Source organism: Erpetoichthys calabaricus, chromosome 6 (assembly GCF_900747795.2).
Source record: "Erpetoichthys calabaricus chromosome 6, fErpCal1.3, whole genome shotgun sequence".
Taxonomy (NCBI): Eukaryota; Metazoa; Chordata; class Cladistia; order Polypteriformes; family Polypteridae; genus Erpetoichthys; species Erpetoichthys calabaricus.
The window spans coordinates 163,837,530-163,857,617 of record NC_041399.2 but is presented as its reverse complement, the minus strand read 5'-3'; the positions used below and the strand labels follow the sequence as shown (position 1 = coordinate 163,857,617).

Sequence of the window (20,088 nt, the reverse complement as noted above, 5' to 3'; positions counted from 1 at the left end):
GGTTCACCTTTAGTTAATTTCCTTTTAGGTGTCAGTACTTTGGTTTCACACAAGCACTGAAGATGATTGAGAAACAAGTAAAAAATAAGTATGATAAATAGCAAAATGTCTGTGAACACAGAAGATGCAAATTCAAGTGGAAGTAATGAAGAGGACCTTTTATTCTATTGTAAATACTCTTAATTAAAAGTAATTGTATGTCCATATTGGACTTGCATCTGCATCGTTATATAGTTGCTGAATACCTCTCTTCCCACCATGAAACATAGTAGTGGTCACTACTAGAGAACCAAAAGAGAACTTCTGCTCACTGCACACTTTCAAAATGAATGTGTTGTATATATTATTTGCAGTGACATCAGCCAAACATTCTAAATGGTGCTAGGATGCAGTCCAGACTGTAATGTACATGTCACCAGTTTTTGGACCCTCGTCACCCAGGACAGGTGCAGAAGGTATTTCAGTCATGTATGGTTAGTCATCTGGCCCCAGTCCCTTCTGACTTCCAGAAACAGTGATTGATTCAGCCTGATGGAATACCAGTTAAAGTGCTCTCCAAAAATAGCACCCTGGCTTCATCGTCCCAACGTAGCTGCCTGCTCAGTGATAAAAATCAGCTGCTGCAAGGGAGGGAGCTGCAAAAGAGAAGTGGTAGGGATAGCAAAGCAGGACAGAGAGCTGAGCGCAGCTCCCAAATAGAGGACTTGTACACGACACACGGGGGCTTCTAACTACTGGAGGAAAAGGGAAAAGGACACAGGCTAGTAAGTACACTACTTCTGCATGGTTGTGTTTGATGTTACCGTGTACATAAACAGGCTTATTTTGGGGATGTGAATGGAATTTATAAAGACTGTAGCAGAGGAAAAAATATTTCATTCTAAGTACCATATTTCAATTTCTTTTATCATGACAATTGTCATTTCATAACTTTAAATCTATGTCATTTTTTTTTTTTTCAAATAACTGGTATGGAAAGGTTTTCATGTTTAAAAGTGACAATATTAGGTGATTAAACCCACCATTTACAATTCATTTTGAGGCTTCCAAGTCAAAATTCTATTACATTTTAAATTCAAAATAATTTGCATAGAGAATCTCTTTGTATTGGGTGACATACTCTCACAAAATCACAACTTGAGTGTCCTGCTTTATGATTAATTAATTATACAGTATTATCAGTAATATAATTGGATCATTCCTACATAGTGTATCATAATTTGTATTTTTCCATTTACAATATTACCAAACAGCAAATGCTAATAATATGTGTATCAAGTGTTTTTTACAATGAGTTTATTAGCTCATTCATTTCCAGAAATTAACATTTCAAGAAGATTCAATGAACAATGCTAATCAAAAGTTTTCAAGATTTGAATCACTTTGGAACTACTGGCTTTTATTTGTATTTCCTTGGATGTTAATTCCATATAAAAAAATGTTTTGCGATATTCACACCGATTTTTGACTTGATTTTTTGAATAAAGACAACCTGGTAGCATTGACAAAAATGGGAAGATAAAGTTACTGCATTGATGAGAAAGTTCTACTTTTTATCAAAATCGATAACTTGAAATCATATTGAAATTAATGTTTTCAGGGCTTAGCAAGTTAAAGATGTTCATAAATACGACAAAGAATAAAAATCTGAAACATTTTTGGCATCCTGCTTTTTAATTAAAACTCTTTTTATTTTAAAAGCACTTTTTTATTAGTAGTAATGATGTCAGTTATATAACATGATAATTTCAATGTAGTCTTTATGATAATAAGCAGTATCCCAAATGAATATATGGGTACAATATTACAAAACAGTTAATAATGATAATTCTTTTTAATAATCACCTAGAGTACCAATACAGCAGTGCCAGCCAGGCTTCAGATTAAACCAGTAACAATGGTCAAAAATCTAAGTATAGTCATCATATCAAAGAGACACATCAACGTCACCACACAGAAGGCAGCTTAACTCTGTCAGTTGACCAGATTGCTTTGGACTCTGAGAGAGGAAAGCGTGCAGACTCCACACATAATGGACCATAGAACTGCAATGCTGTGCCACCCTTTCTGTGTAAATATAATCGGGTAATAGATCTAAAGAGAACTGCTTTGGAAGAACAGTCTTGCTATTAAATAATCTGAAAATGATATAGCATGTGTGAATGTGAGTTGAAAAGAGACATAGTAGCCAGAGATGTCTAATGCACTCTATCTGTATCACAGTGGTGATTCTTGCTGTCTCTCCAGAATCCCAGGTGTGAGTCTTAGCCCAGTAATTACCCATGTGGCATTGCAGGATTACTTTGTGTCATGGTTGGATTCTCCTCCTGCACTTGCAAAGTTTGAGGTGTGTGTAGGTTTTTGTTAGGCTTGTGTCCGATCCGATTTAGGGCCCTGACTTGCTCCAGATGTTGTTAAGATAGGCTCTGTGTCTCAGACACTCTAAAAATAAAATAAGCTCTCTCTGGATCCGTTCGCAGCTGAGTGTGAAGCGGCTGGGATGGGAATCAGCACCTCCAAATCCGAGACCATGGTCCTCAGCCGGAAAAGGGTGGAGTGCCCTCTCAGGGTTGGGAGTGAGATCCTGCCTCAAGTGGAGGAGTTCAAGTATCTTGGGGTCTTGTTCACGAGTGAGGGAATGGAGCGTGAGATTGACAGGCGGATCGGTGCGGCGTCTGCAGTGATGCGGGCTCTGCATCGGTCTGTAGTGGTGAAAAAGGAGCTGAGCCGCAAGGCGAAGCTCTCAATTTACCAGTCGATCTATGTTCCTACCCTCACCTATGGTCATGAGCTATGGGTAGTGACCGAAAGAACGAGATCGCGAATACAAGCGGGCGAAATGAGTTTCCTCCGCAGGGTGTCTGGGCTCTCCCTTAAAGATAGGGTGAGAAGCTCAGTCATCCGGGAGGGGCTCAGAGTAGAGCCGCTGCTCCTCCGCATCGAGAGGAGTCAGATGAGGTGGCTCGGGCATCTGATCAGGATGCCCCCTGGACGCCTCCCTGGTGTGGTGTTCCGGGCACGTCCAACCGGGAGGAGGCCCCGGGGAAGACCCAGGACACGCTGGAGGGACTATGTCTCCCGGCTGGCCTAGGAACGCCTCGGGATTCTCCCGGAAGAGCTAGAAGAAGTGGCCGGGGAGAGGGAAGTCTGGGCATCTCTGCTCAAGCTGCTGCCCCCGCGACCCGACCTCGGATAAGCGGAAGAGGATGGATGGATGGAGGAAATGGATGAATATATACATATACATATATGCATGTATACAAATATATATATATATATATACAGTATTTTTGCTTTCATATTTTGCTGAACCACATGCTGTCATTAAAAACTGGTTCTTTTGTCTCACATCCTATCAGTAATGGGAGAAACACTTAAAAAAATTATCAAAATAAATACAGTAGCATTTCACCTGACTTTAAATTTAGGTTTAACTTTTTGAAACAAGTTGCTGTCAAGGCACTGTAAGGCAGAATATCCAAGACTGGGCAACATCAGCAAATTTCTTGTTTATGGCTGAAGTCTTCATTCTTCCATTGCACCCACCAGGCTTGGTTTGGACTAAAGGTCCAAAACATGAATGGCTCAAAAGGAAGTGCACAGATGTTAACCTTGGTGGTAGACAGACAGCCATTGAGTAACAGAGTGAAGTGGCTGCCCTTTGACATCTTACTCAAATAATGTTTACCAGAATTAGGGGTAGTCCAATAAGAAGAAACACCATCCATAATTCTTGGTGATATTTAAACAAATGTGAAGTTTGTACATCAAGTCATTAACTCTTGTCCTCCTTATTTGTAAGATTTATTGACTTGTTAAGAAATTTGTTTAAGATTATTTATCTTACTTAAAGAAATCTCGTCAAGTTCATTTTGCTTTTTTTTCATTTGCTAAGTAAAAGCATAACATCTCCATTTGAAGTTTTATTTTTGCATAATATATATTTTGCATCATAGACCTTTGTGTCTATTTTGTCTTGTAGTTTGTCTCTGGATGTTTAAATTTCAAAAGGGCCTTATTTTGCAGTTTATATAGTGTCTAAGATCTTTTACACGTGCTAGTAAACTGTAGTGCTCTGAAAGAACCAACATGGAGAGAAGTAGCAATATGATGAGAACCACGCCATGGTGGGTGGAGTTGTTTAGCAGCAGAGCTAACCGTACTGTGATTGTGCCGCACCATACATTAGACAGCTATAATTAATGTGCCTCTTTTCTTCACACCTTCTGTTTTAGAGCAATTATTTTTAGATTAAGATTGCTCTTTCTGACAGTTCCATGCCCTATGCCACACTCCCATACAGTATATGTATATATATATACCACACAGAGCATAAAATATGCATATATGGTAAATATGTTTCCGGGCTAATGGAGCTTGAGGCTATTCCCGGAGCACAATACTGGGTACAGTCATAAGATATTAAAAAAACATATGCATGAACATATATATATATATATATATATATATATATATATATATATATATATATATATATATATATATATATAATGTTTCCCATTTATTTGATTTCTAGACTTGCTTTTTCTTGTTGGGGCATTTGTTATTATCAATGCTGCCTTAAATCAAGGAGGCCAGGGTTCACTTCCTTAGTCCTCCCTGTGTGAAGTTTGCATTTTCTCCCCATGTCTGTTTGGTTTTCCTCCCACAGTCCATAGACATGCAGGTTAGGTGAACTGGCATTGCTAAATTGGCTGTAATGTTTCTGTTTACCCTGTGATGAACTAGCGCCCTGTACAGGGATTTTTTCCTGCCTTGTGCATGATGCTTGTTTGGATAGGCTCCAATTTCCCCATGACTCTGACCGGGATAAGCAGGTTTAGAAAATGGATAGATCAATGGGCATAAAGCAAGAAAATTATTTGATTGTAAACCAATTAGGTGTCAGCATATGTCTGAAAAAAGACATTTGTACTACACAAGGAGTGAAAACCTTGGAAGAGCCTCAGATGAACCCAAGGAAAGAGGCTGATACAAAGATAAGCCCATCCAGTTTGGAGCTAAATAAGACAGCAATGCTTTAACCCCAGTGGTGATATACCACAGAGTTGAGTTAAAATTAAAAATAAACATTCAAATCTATGATCTCTTTTAAAAGTCTTCTTAAATGTAAAAGTTTAATCAGCTCTCCAGTTTTTATATAAGCTGGAATTCCAGCCACGATTAGGAAAGGACCCAGAGATTCCTCTTATCGATTTCAAAATCTACTTTAGAAAAGCATGATAACCTGTGTTCTTTTATTTAAGACACCTCTCCAGTTGTGGACTGCAGAGTACTGGAGCCTATACTAGTCGGAAACATTGTTAACATATTGATATCCTTTCCATGTGTTTCTGATTTTTATACTCTGCTTGTTTATATTTTTATCATTATTTCATGACAACATGACATTACTATTTTGTGAGTGGGTACTGCAATTTTTGTGTTAGGGACGTATCACTTTGCTATGTGTCACCACATTTGCATTAGAAAGTGGGCAACAAACATTGGGCCTTCACCTGAACTACAAGGTCTCCACGACTCTGAACAAATCCAAATCATATTATGGGATATCATCTACTGTTAAATTCTGCTCCATACTTGTAAATTTTTTATTTGTAAACTGTATTGAGGATTTGTTCTGTTCTGTGTATTGTATTGTATTGACCCCCTTCTTTTTGACACCCACTGCACACCCAACCTACCTGGAAAGGGTTCTCTCTTTGAACTGCCTTTCTCAAGGTTTCTTCCATTTTTTCCCTACAAGGGCTTTTTTTTTGGGAGTTTTTCATTGTCTTCTTAGAGAGTCAAGGCTGGGGGGCTGTCAAGAGGCAGGGCCTGTTAAAGGCCATTACGGCACTTCTTGTGTGATTTTGGGCAATACAAAAATAAATTGTATTGTGCTGTATTGTATCCAAACCTGAAACTAACACTACAATGGAAAGACTTGGTAAAAGACTTGTAGAACTAATACATTATTAAGGTATATGTTTTGTTTTCGTGTTAGACTATAAATTATTATTAATTTAATACCTTTCACACACACAGACACACACACACACATAATGTATATATATATAAATACAGTATGTAAATGTGGTGCTTGAACCTTTTCTGGCTACACATTCATAGTTTTTTTATGTTATTGCAAGGCCATTGTTTGTGAGAAAATGGTTGACATGCTTTATTGGCATGATGACACCATTTAAAATCAAATTTGCCTGGAACTTCTAGCATATCTTAAATCGCTGCAATTTGGTGCACTGAGATACTGTGCAGAAATATTCATGCATTTTTCAAAACATTTATTTCAAAGGAGGAGCAGGAGATTCCTTTGCAGGGATGTGACAGCAAGGCAGCTGAAGGTTTTATAGCCTCACCAGCTGCATTCTGGGATTTTCTGAACAGCTGTAAGTGATTGAGGCATCTTCACATATTTGAGCTGGGAATAGCACATTCCTGTTGGGCTGACAATTGCCAGATCACTTGACACCACCGGAATCTAAAACAAACAATGGCAACCTGGCGGTCAGCGACTACTCCTACCTTCAGGATGACATTCTAAACTTTAACTCAGTAAAATCTCATTGAAGCTGCAGTAGGAATACAAGCAAGGAAATGTGGACAGCTGATCATCACTCCTATAGAAGATGGGAGATTTTACAAATAGATCTCTGACTGCTCAAAAGACTGATGAAACCGGCAACATGTTAATTACGCAGCTCACCCAGTCTTCGTTGGATGGTGAATTTTAAAGTAATGCATTTCAACAGCACTGCTTATAGTCTGACTGCATTACTGAATGTTTCAGAGGTAAAATCTGGAGCTGCAGTTTAAAGTCTCAGCTGCTAGGAATTCAAAGCATACTGTGAAAAACTCAGATCCCACTGTCCACTGACTCATTACAAGAAGAGTTCTTCTATACTGTATAATAATAACACTGTAGATAGGAGATATACAGTATATGTTAAATTAGGCAGAAGCTTAGTACTTTGTTATGGCCACTTCATGTGTGAAGTTTTAATATTTTCCCTGTGTCTCTGTGGGTACCTCTCAAAGTGTTTCAGTTTTCTTCCCAAATTTAAATATGTATGAGTTTGAGTGATTGGAGTGTGTTAACTGGCTCAGCATGTGTCACTGCGGAAGTGTGAGTGAGTTTGCCTGTGACTGGCTCCTTCAATGCAGACAAGGCTGCCAGTCTAAGCCCTGCTTCTCCATGACCATGGAGTGAATTAAGCAGGATATAAAGCAAAAAAAAACAAACTTCCACACTTAAAAGGAAAGAAGGTGAAAGACACAATGTTTCAGCTACATAGCCTTCATCAGGAGTGCAACTGAAAAGAAAAAGCGGGTAACTTATATAGGAGGGGAAGGAAGGGCAGATGAAAGAAGAAAATGTAAGAGCAGGCAAGAAAAAGCTGCCATTAGAGAACATGAATAGTTACTTGGTAATTGAAGCCTGGAGAAATATGTGATTCCAATATGAAAGTTAGCTTAACTTCTTCTGTTTTTCTTTAAAAAGTGTCTTTGAATTTCTGTGAAAGAACACAAACAGAAAGATCAGTGTGGCTCTGATCAAGAGATATGAAGTGTTTCGCAGTAGTGTTTGTGAGGTCTTGACAGTGGAAGAACAGTAGGATAGGTGGAATATTTATATGTATACTGCCATTTATAGTGCAACATATTGAGAAGTCAAGCAAAGTGACACCTTTTATTGGATAACTAAAAAGATTACAATATGCAAGAATTCGAGGCAACTCAAGGCCCCTTCTGTCTGAAGAAGTAGTTGAGTTGCCTTGAAAGCTTGCATATTGTAATCTATTTAATTAGCCAATAAAAGGTGTCATTCTGCTTGACTTCTCATTACGTCCATAATGGCTAACACGGTACAACACTCTAGAACTTGTGCAACATAACAAATTGCTTTACCAAGTGTTTATAAGGAGCCACAGCTTCGTGTCTTATATATATTAGGCAGCACTACTCTTAATCAAATCAGTATCTCTGTGGAGTTTGCATGTCTTCCCCCATGTCTTAGTTATTTTAGTTATCCGTGTTTTTTGTTGGTAAACAAATTTCAGATTAGTCTACTTTTAACATATAAGATTTATAAATGTTGTAAAGAGATTATACATGATAAAGAGATCATATGTGTTTTAAATGATTACTTAGGCTCATAGTATAAGCCAGGCCGGCATATTAACAGAGAGTCTTGTCAGTGATGCGCAAAGACCTTCTATTGGGTAGTGGCTCAAAAGGAGACAAGGGGAACTACAAATTACATTATTTGTTATATTTTAATCTTGGATTAAAATAAAAGTTCAGTTTTCACAGGAAGCGCCATTATACTATTCACAACCCTTTGTCCATGATTGTTGATTACGTTAGATTATCAAGAAGGTCACTATACCTCCTCTGCTGTGCCTACTGTTTATTTTCCTAATGTAACACATCTTAACTAGACAAAACAGTACAGTATATAATGGAATTCCCATGTAGCTTCCTGAATATCATATAGACCTTAACAGCAAGAGTTCACATTAAGTCAAAGGCTTTTTTCCCTACTGTATATAGATGCCTTTTGTGCGTCAGATGTTCAGGGATCCACTAGACCTGATCATCTTTATGATATACAACCATTTTTTGTGCATGAAGCATTCAGCAAGGAAATTGCATGTTTTATGTTTCAAATCCCTGATGCACAATGCAAGATGATTTTTTTTACAAAAATTAGGTTTGTCAGCTTAGGTCTTTATAGGAAAATCTTATTTTTGGATCCTATGTTTTGATAGATTGCAATGGCTTCCTTTGTTAATAGTGATATATTTCTCAACAGAATCAAAACATCAAAAAGATGTTCTTGTCCTCGTAGATTTCTGAATTTGGACTTAACCAAAATGAGCTTGGAAAAACTTTGTTTAGCAGGTGATGTTTATACCAGTAATGTGGCATTGATTTTTAGCAACTGAAACAGTGTTGGGGAACACTCAGATTGCCTTAAAATCTTTGAATATATCCAGCATTAGTTGAACTCTGTTCTTTAGGCTGGTGTATGTAGAATGCAATACTCCCAGCTCTGTCAGCATACCTGACCCGACTGAGCTTGAATGGCACTGCCAAATCTGGAACCCAAAACTGGTCCCTTGGTGATGTGCTCACATGAGACACTAGCAGTTTATGGTGTTTTGCTTTGATGGAATGAGCTTGATTTTGTAGGCAGAAGATGCTGTGTGCTGTGAAAAACAGCTAATTTATAAATCGCTAATACTTTTTGAAGATGGGGAGTTAGCTGATAAGTGTGTCAAGCCAATTAGAAATGCAGGCATTATAAGCGAAGTGAATGTGTGGGACTTGTGTGCTGACATTAGAGTTATCTTCCATAGCCTCTTACAAACCACAACCAGTACACAAATATTTATTAAAGATCCTTGTGGAATAAATAGCAAAAAAAGTATCATAGACCATATTTCATTTTCATATGTAACAGAACATAACAGTAAATCTAACCAGGCTCTAACAAGGTACATGGCTTGTGATCAGAAGCAATCAGTTAGTTTCTAATGTGAGGAAAACGGCCATGTGGTGGCTTGTTTTGTGTCTCATTATTGTTTGGCTGCTAATTAAGGAAAAAGAGACAACTAAGGGGTCTGAGTCATGTTAATTGAAACTAAGGCAAAAGAAGTAAATTAGCAGCAAAATCAGGTCACTGATGACGAAGATGGTTAGAATGAAAACCTGCAGCCACTGCAGCCCTCCAGGACTGGAGTTTGACACCCGTGATCTAGAATATGAATGAAGCATGATTACAATTTTTCTAGAATGCCAACTCAACATATTGCACTCAGATACATATTCAGTACCATACACACAGGACACTGTACTTCGTAGACAGATTCATGACTCTAAATGATGTTTCCTTCTGGAGGAAAATCAGAACATCCAAAAGAAAATTCTGTGTTAATAACTCTTTAGAAAATAATTCCCTGATCTTGTCATATTTATGTATATATAGTAATCTATCTATACATGCACATAGTATATATTTTTTGTATATATAGACTAAATATGGGGAACTAAAGAGGGACAGTCAGGGACAGACTGATGGGACTTCATCTAGCAGTGTCAGTAGCATCACCAGCAAAGCCACACGTCTACACAAACAGATGAGCACAATAATCTGTGCACAACATGCTTTGTGAGACAGTTGACAAGGTCAGCCCGGCTTAAGTAGGGTTATTGACATTTATTCTTTATGCTCATCCATCTATAAAAATTGGCTAAGACCTAAACCAAGAGTGGCGCCACTCTGCAGCAGATCTTTTGTTCACTCAGAGCTTATGGCATAAAACACGGACTAGATATATTTTAGCAACAAATTGATACAGCAGGTCCCCTCTTTGTTACATCAAGTTATAAAACCAAATTCCTCTTTGACGTGAGGTCTCGGGATTGAGTGTTGTCTACAGGGCACAATCCAGTGGGAGAAATAAGCACAAGAGAAAATGTATCACATTAGCAAATTTCATTAATCAGTAAAGCTTGCGATTTTCATTGTTGATCTCCATGAAATAAAGCTGACCAGATTTTAGGTTTACAGGAAACGCATACAAAGTCAGGTATCTGCTGGGTATGCCGTATTTGGTTTTAAATCAATGACTCTAAAGAGGAATCAAAGAGAACACTTAGACTGGAATGTCTGTCAAAATGAAATTTAGACACTTATGCATTTTCCCTGATGTCCTGTCTAGGGTTGCTTGCATGTTATGTGTCCCATTATTAATTTTATATTAATGTTAGGTTAGAGTTGCATTTATATCTTAGTGTTTATTCATTCATTAATTTATTTATGCAATTGCATCAGTTCCCTATCCAAGGATGGTTCCTGCCTTGTTCCTAGCACAGCTAAGAAAGTCTTCACTCCTGAAATGCTGAAATAGACTAAGGAGAGCTATCGATAAATGGATTATCATAAAGCAATGTAGACAAACCTAAGTAAGGCAATTAGTCAACTGTCTGAAGAGCAACCCAGCTATTCCCAGTAAACATTTTTCAATGTATTAATTTTTTCGTTCACTAACACTCCAAGAGCAGAAGTGGGATTTATATTATGTATTTTCAATTTTCACCTGAGACACCTTAATGAGACTGCATCTGGAGTATTGTGTGAAATTCTGGTCAACATGCTACAAGAAAGAAAGAGCAGCACTTGAAGCTGTGCAGAGAAGGGCAACCAGGTGTGTCCCAGGACTTAAGGACATGTCCTACTCTGACAGACTTAAGCTCGTGTCACATTAGATTACTTTTCCATTGATTTTCACTCTTAGCCTTCATTTACATAATTTTAGCCGGTCAGAGGCAGTCATTGGTGTGCTCCTGTGAAGACAATTGCCTAATGTGACATATCTAATGACTTGCTAGGATAACATCAAACTGGTAACAGAAGCAGTCTCTTTGTATGTGAGATCTGAAAACCAATGAGAGTTTAGCTGACAGTACAATGTATAGAATTCAGCAATGAGGAGGCTGGACACCCCATTGCTATTAGTCCTTACAGCACCAGCTCTGTCAGGCAGCACATGAGCTATGGATATCAGAAACACATCTGTTTACATACCATAACTCAATGTAAAAAAGAAATAAAGGGCAGAGATTGTTGCTGAACCTGCTGCATCTGATAACACTTTGTAAATCACTGGCACCATCAGGCAGCATGCTATTGGCTGTCTGGAAAAGAGACTGGCACAACTGGGCTGGAAGATCGGCACACAGATGGTAAATAAGACATGCGCTACGTTTTATCAGTCGTGTAATTTGACATGGTGCAGCGACTAGATCAGCGACTGGGTCGGGGATTCCACACACAAAGTCGCGCAATGTGACATTGGCTTAAGAGAATTAAGCCTGTTTAGTCTCAAACAGAGTAGACTGCATGCAGAACTAATCCAGGTTTACAAGATTCTCTTTCAATGTAACAGCGAATCATGTACTCGAGGACACCAGTGGAAACTTAGAGGAAGTACTTTTAGGATTGATTAGAGATAGATAGATATACTTTATTTGTATCCCAAGGGGAATTTTAGCTTATTCAGAAGCTCATGCAGTATAGGAATAATATAATAAACAACAACAATCCTCCTCAAACACACACAAGTTACCATAAAGAAGTGAAAAAAAAAAACTTTTGACTTGGCTAAAGATAAAATCAGAAGTGAAGCTTTATAAAGACCATAGGTGTGAAGGAACCCCAGTAGCATTTCTTGACACATTTCCTTTGAATAATTCATTTGCTTAAAGTACTCCATTCTAGTGTGGCAGAGAGAGGATGCACAGCCTTATTCATAATCGCCATCAGTTCTGCTCTATTGTCTTTCTCAAAACTGCCTCCAGTGACTGAACCTACCTTCTTAATCAGCTTATTGACCCAGAAAATCGTACCGGCCATCACAGAGATTGCCATTATCTACATTAAAGGAATGCAGTCTTGTAAGGAAAAGTAGCCTGTTCTGCCTATTTTTTCATATAGTTCCTGTGCACTAAGAGACCAGTCCAACCTGTCATTGAGGTGGACCCCCAAGTACATGCAGCAGTGCATCACCTCCACATTCACTCCCTTCATAGTGATCAGACAGAGAGGTTTCTTGGTGATGCCAAAGTAAATAACCAGTTCCTTGGTTTTGCTGATGTTGAGTCTCTGCCTGACCCCTATGCTCTATCTGACCCCGTCTTGTCAATGCAATCCATTAGTGTCAAACCAGTTATGTTAAATCAACTTATTATGTTTTGAATTTTCTATAAAAATAATACCTCTAATTTATAAAATTGTATTTTAGAAAAAATTATTTCTACAGATGCAAATAATAATGGTTAGTTGTTTGACTTGAGAAACATTCTGGTCAATAAAAGATGTTGCCATGGCTTCATGTACAAAATTAGCTCCTTTATAGCAGGGTGTTGAGAGAGTTTTCTCTCTTTACATTATCACTGCTACAGTAACTATGCCATCTTGTTAAGGTGAAAGCTATAAATAGAGGACTAAAATCAATCTGAAAGCTATTTAAAGTTTAGAACATATCTACTCCTCACTGTTCTGGAGCCTCTTTTGTGTGATTTCTTGATTTTCTGTTGAATTTTAAAGATGAAGACTGATGACTGCATGTCAATTATCTGATTATTACAATGACATCCAGACAAGGGTTATTCTGTACACTGACCAGCCCTGTTGTGAATGCACTTCCTTCTTTGGGTTGTTTATTTTTAGATCCACCAAATGGAACAAGTTTATAGCTTCATGGACTGGCACATTTTTAGATAAGAGAGTTCATTTTGGGAGATTTTCAGTTTGCTTGATAAGATGTTAAGAGTACTTAATTTTCAGCTTTTAAAAGATTTAAGAACTTACGTATCATGTGGCAGGTTTTATTGGTATGTATCATGCAAAACACATACTTGCAGTTTTGCCAGTTGCATACAATATCTTGATTTTGAACATACATAAAAATTCATTTAGAATAATGTATGTATAAAAATATTTTGAACATATACAAATATATATTTTTGCTTTCGGAAATGTGGTTATTATTATGGCAAAACAACAAGAGTTGCTGCAAGTTTTAAAAAGTGATGAGGACAGCAGTTTTTCAAGAATGACTTAAATTATCCCTAAAGGGTAAAGAAACAAATGAAATGTGTTTAAATTAAAATAAAAAATAAAATTGATATAAAATATTGTACTTTGATGCTTCACGATTATTAAACCTTTGTAAAAGTGCTAAACACTGTTTGATAATATTACCAGCAAATCAATGTGGCTAATTTTTCTGTAATATGGGAAACAGATAAGTCTGTAGAAAAATTTAACAATGATTATTCATCTAATAAAAATAATACTGCAGTATTACTCTCATTATTTTAAAGTCAATATATGACATTAGAGTTTGTAAAATAATCCATACTGCTATAAGCAAGGTTAATATATAAAGTAAGTGTCTAACTGAAGATAGAGGATAATTCTGTGCGTGTGTATATGTATATTTAAATAAATCATGTATCTCAAAAACAGCTTGTACAAAAAGTTTGCAGATTAATAGGCCTGATCCCAAGACTCTTAAAATTTGAGCACTAACCCCCAGCAAATCCAAAGTGAATGTCTTAAGAATCTAAAAAGATGTTTTTTTAAGCAGACAAACAGATACCTCTGGGTATGTATGAGTAAATCCACCATCTGGGGGCTTTTCCATCTCCATCAGGTTAGTGTTAACCAACAAAAAATGAAATAATAATAATATATTTTACTTAGAAGAACCTTTCATGACACTCAAGGGCACTGTGCATGCATAAATAAGTTACAACAAATAAAACATAAAAATTTAAAAGATAAAACAATTATAATTGCATAAAAGCCTGTTTAACGTTGTTTTGCTACTATTATACAGACTGTCTGGGACCCAACAATGACCTTAAACTCATAGTTGCCCCCCTTAATGGACAATCTGGCGCACCAATTATCACCCACAACATTGGATTAAAACAGGACCCCTGCAAGCCAGTTAGACATGCTACTTCCTTTGTTGATTGGTCAGGTCTTCTGTCTATTTTGAATAGAACTGAAGTGATTGGTGATTAAGCACCAATGTACAGCTAGTACAGATTTATGTTTAACAGTACGTATTGTGTAACATCTGTGTAACTGACCTGAATTAGTCTAAACTAAGGGTTAAATTAAGACTTTTTAAAAAATAATTTTGGACACCTAATTTGGGGCTGATATGTAGGAATATAATGACAAATGCAGAATGTCTGCTCACCTTACTTCTAGTCTTTATTTGACAATACGGCTGTTTTTTTTTTTTGTTTTTTTGTTAAACTCCTGTTTATGGGCTATTTGTGAATAATAATTACATTTATTATTATGTTGTGTGTTTGTTTTTGTGTTTCATTTTTATTGCATTGTTACAGCGGGTTGGAAAATGGATGGATGGATGTTACAGCTATAAAGAAATTTGTGCATGCCATGAAAGGGATTACAATGTAGATACAGCTGAAAAACTTAGAATAGGAGGACAAATAGTAAAATCTTTAGCATTAAGTATTCATATTGCAACAGATAAAATTTTGATATATTTGAAATGCGGTAACAACATCTTTTAAAAAAGATTAGTGCAGTGATTTTATATTTTGAAAATTGTAATCTCTGAAAGATAATAGTAACATTAACAATGAAATACAACTGTGTGGAGCTGAAGCAACAGCCATACACTTTTCCACTGAAGATGTGCCCTTTAAAAACTGCCAGCAATGGAGTCATTCGGTGAGGGCCCCCTCTAAACCTACTGCTGTAAAGCAGACCATGAGCTTGGATCATGGTTACTGCTAGCAATAGTCACACAGGTTGATTTTGGATACAAGATGACCTATTAATCAAAGCAAATCGTAATGATGACAGTTTTTATTGGCCATGGCAGTGTGCCAGTATTAAGTTTTAGAAACGTTTTTTCTCGGGTTCAATGTATGTGGCTGCGGGGCCTTTGCTGTGGAGGCAAGCAAATTGCTTAATTGGATCAGCTGTTCACTCCATGCATTGTAATTAAGACACCACATCCACAGGAGTATAAAAGGGACCTAAGAAAGGAAAAAGACAAAAAAAGAATGATGAGTGAGGAGTCAAGGTAGTGATGATGGAGAAGAGAGAACAGAATTGTTGTGAATGCAGTGTAGAGAGAAATGGGGAAGCAGTCAGGGGAAACCCTGTGATGGAGGGGCATGAAGGGCTACTAGTCATCCCGATTCTGACTTCTGATTTTTATCCTTGGTTTTATGGATTGGTTAATGGATTTTTAACTTCCTCGTTAATATTTATTAATTTTTTGATGAAGAAGCTGCACTGCACTTTGTTCAATGTTGGTACACTGTGGAAAATAAAAAGCACTACTTGCACATTTGCACCTAACTCTTGTTGTACTATGTTTCCTCATTGTACAGTCAAAACTAAACGTGATAATTCTTCTACACTTTACCTCCAGTGTTGTATTTAGGAATTTCAACAAGGGAATGCAAATATGTGTGTTTGTGTATATGTGTGTCTTTTCATTTTTCTGAGTTTTTTTAATTGTTATTAATATAAAAATTGTAGTGTGGTATGATACGAAATAAAAAAAAACAGAAAGCCTAAATGTCTATACTTTTAATTTACAAAAATGATACAATTGCATATGAATTCATATCACAAAATTAAAAAAATAACATATAAAAAAGTCAATGTGGAGGCTGAGCCTGCTTCATGGCTGCCCAGTTCTGCTTTTGGTTCAGCCTGTGCCTGTATTTATTTTTATGGACTGATTGTTACTGAATATTATTGATTAATATTAATAAATGCTAACAATAAATGTACATGTTTACTTTGTTATTAGGAATTGTGAACTTTGGTCCTTGTTTCTCAATTTATATTCTACACAATTATTCTGACAATTTGTAAAAGTGTCGGTACACAATAAACAGTTGACCAAAACTTAAAAGACAGCAACGTTGGGTTTCTGGACCCCCTCTTGTCTCGCAGCAGGTGCAGTAAGGGTAGTGCAGCGGAATTCAAACACAGCCAAGCAATGGTGACTCGGGTTCAGCCGCTGAAACTAGTGGTCCTGTTCTCCAGTTATCTATTCATTTATTCATTCATTGTGTTCCTTTGTGCTGCTTGCATCAAGAGAACTGCATTTCTACTTATTAACTACATTAATATAGGACTAGTTTTACACAACAACTAAAGAACATTTTGGGTTATGTTTCATTTAGAAATCACATGAGGCGACTTAAAGGTAATATTTAAAATTTTGATGTTTTTTTTTTTTTTAAGAATGTCAGCCTCTCCAGGACTGCTCTGGCCAATACTTCAGAGCCAGCAAACCCACAGTTTGAAAACAATTGATCTATTGTACACTATGTATATGTAATATGTCATTTAAAGTAAATGAAGAATACTGTAAGAACTTTTCAGGATTTAATCATTTTAAATTACCATGCAAGGAAAGAAACCATTGCTCCCCTCTTACCCTGTCTAATTAAATTGACTGTGATGTGTTAATAGCATAAACAATGCTGATTGCACTTACCCGGTAGAACAGATTGTTCTGACTGATATTAATGACGCAGGCTGAACCCTGGGTTTGTTGAATAAGCCACCATTTCAATTGTTTTTCAGATGACCAGAATCAACTAAATTTACAACCTGAAGACAGAAATACAGACATTGACCGAGTGACGGACAAACCAGTGTCTACAGTAAAAGAACTTTCTGAACTCTATTTGTCAAAAATAACTACACAGAATTCAGCAGACAGTCCACCAAAGGCCGTAAGCATTGCTGTTTTTTTGGATATACTCTAATGTTAAATTCAACTTGTAAGTTTAAAATAAAGCCTCTTTGCATCAACCAAAAAATATCAATATATTTGATAAGTTAGTATTTCTGCAAAAAGGAATATCTCCTTTCTTTAAACTTTGATATATTGTAATAATAAAAATATACCTCAATTTAAAACTAGTTTTCATCATGTAGTTCCATTTTCTTACACTGTAAGTCTAGGAATACTTTGTTCTAAATATGACTTATGCCATCGTTGGCCTTTTAAAACAAATACAGCCTTAATGTTTTATTTGATATTCTGTAATTTCTTTAAACACTTTGTGGATTCTGTAAAATGACCTTTCTTGCTTATTCCCCACAGGTTGGCCTCCTACATGACAGTGTACCTTATTCCGGCACCTCATTTAAAACAAACAAGGTAACAGTAAGAAATGTGTTGTGTCAAGTAATGGTGAGAACTATGTGCTTGTATTTGCTTTCAGTAAGGACAGTCATTATGAGCTCTCTGGCAGCTTTCATAAGCTTTAGAAAGTGTTTTACAAAGAGATAGATAGATAGATAGATAGATAGATAGATAGATAGATAGATAGATAGATAGATAGATAGATAGATAGATAGATAGATAGATAGATAGATAGATAGATAGATAGATAGATAGATAGATAGATAGATAGATAGATAGATAGATAGATAGATAGATACTTTATTAATCCCAAGGGGAAATTCAGATGAACCAGATGAATCAAAACCCTGTGCATAAAATAATTAATAAGGAGTGGAAAAAGTGGAGTAAAGCCTTTGAAACAGTACATCTTAAGAAAACAACACGGCAGAAAATGGATTCAGTGGCACATTTTTAAATGTGAAAGTCATAGCAGTGGTGCTTAAGTGAATCTTTCCTCAACTAGTTTTATTTTATGGGGAGAAAAACTACATATTATAAAATTAACTTACCTTTAGTTCTATAATTTTTCATAGTATGTGATTAAATGGAGGACCATTTTAGTGAAAATGATGTCAGGCTAATTTGTAACTCTAAACTGGCCCTGTTGGATGAGAAAAGGGATGTGCTTTGAGTATTCTGCCATTCCTTCCAGTGCTGGTTTTTGCCTTTTATCAAAGAGTTCCTGCTCTGAATCAACCTTCCTATAATCCTGTCTTGGAAAAGGTGGAAATGTAAAATGGCTTGCTGAATAGAATTTTTTGTATACACAAAAGCTATGTGAAGAGAATCAGGCTGACGTATTAATATCTCTGTACTGTATGTGAAAGTTTGCTTGCTTGCCTCTCTGTGACTAAACCTTTTGTCTGTTTGAAAAACAAAATGTTCAGGTATATTTAATTTATCGCACACCCCTTATATTTAACAAGGTTATACATTTCATATTTTATGAAGGGCTCATCACTTCTACCAGTCTTACAAAACAACCATAAAAAAGGGACAAGTGATGTAAACATCAAAGACTAAACAAACCAAAAATCCAAGCTAACATTTCCTTCACAATCCTACCATCTACTTTCATACAGCGTCATTTTGTAATTCACGTCTAGTTACAGGTCATCCCTCCGCCTGGACATAAAACATTGCTCAATTTGCCTTTTGATCCTACATATGCTGATCTTCTTAAACTATGGGTCTGTGACTCAAATTGGGTTGTGGACGTGTTTGTGATGGGTCGCTGAGTCGCCACATGATTATGTAGTAAACTTGTTGGAGTTCGGCCAAGGTGAGTGATATGCCAGCCGTGATTTAGCATGTGAAACAATGCTGTTACTTATCAAAGAGAGCTTTCGTTTTTATGGCACAAAAATATAAAAATATTCCCCATGACACTACCTTCTCTATCATAACCTGTGAAATAATCAGGCTGACAGAATTCACAGCAAAGACACATACTGTATATGAAAGGGATGAGAGGAGGGAATGACAATCAAGATTATGAGGTAAGGGAACTGCAGTGCTAGTTTAAATTGTCAAAACGAAAATACAGTAACTGATGTGAGTATTACAATAGGCAAGTGAATATGATTGGAGTATTTATGTTGTATACTTAAATCATTTTCATTGGCCGTGGTCGATACTTCATCCTGTGTTCGCTGTCCAGCCATATATTGAATCAAAATCTGCATCATAGGTGCAAAGAAGATTCTGCAATAAAATTATCGTACCTCAATGAGGAACAATTCCATCTTGTCACACTACGCTAAAGTGTCTGGGTAAATTTCAACCTACTGGTAGTGTGAAGGATGTATTTGGACCAATAAGAACTGTAAGAACACCAGAAAATATAATTAATATTTATTTCCCACATTAAAATACAGACAGTCCACACATTTTTTAGGAATAGTTAAGGTATTTTTTCTAACCCAGTTAAATGAAAACCAGATTATGTTAAACTATTTGCAAACTCATTAAGAAATACTGTTTGTATTGTTAATGGCGGAGCCTTTGAAAAACATTTGAAAAAAATCAAATGTGTTATAAGATAAAGTGAATAAACTGTATTGATTCATTTTTTTGACTATATTATTCATTATCCGGTGCCATGAATTAAGTGACTCATTTAAGTGACCATTCATACTATCCTTTAAAAAAATCATTGGCTCCAAGCCCCACAAATTTCTTTCTCTCATTTCTTTCTCACATTTACGCTGGTAGTGATATGCCTCAGGAATCTGTGCCCTGTTTTAAATAATAATTGTTTCATCAACAATATGTTTACTTTCCACTT

The 20,088-nt window shown here is 36.5% G+C and overlaps 1 protein-coding gene across 2 annotated transcripts in view; it reads left to right on the top strand.

Moving 5' to 3' along the window:
- Positions 1 to 20,088, top strand: part of LOC114653654 (xin actin-binding repeat-containing protein 1) — a 63,540-nt gene that overhangs the window by 36,732 nt on the left and 6,720 nt on the right. Inside the window, exons 1-3 of one of the 2 annotated variants that reach the window (XM_051929332.1) lie at positions 632 to 764; positions 17,192 to 17,343; positions 17,718 to 17,774. Coding sequence is in view for 1 of the 2 variants with exons in the window: in XM_051929331.1 (XP_051785291.1) it covers positions 17,192 to 17,343; positions 17,718 to 17,774 (209 nt within the window). In the remaining variant the exon portion in view is untranslated. Of the gene's footprint in view, positions 1 to 631; positions 765 to 17,191; positions 17,344 to 17,717; positions 17,775 to 20,088 lie in introns of those variants that run through there. The other variant, XM_051929331.1, reaches the window with a different exon arrangement.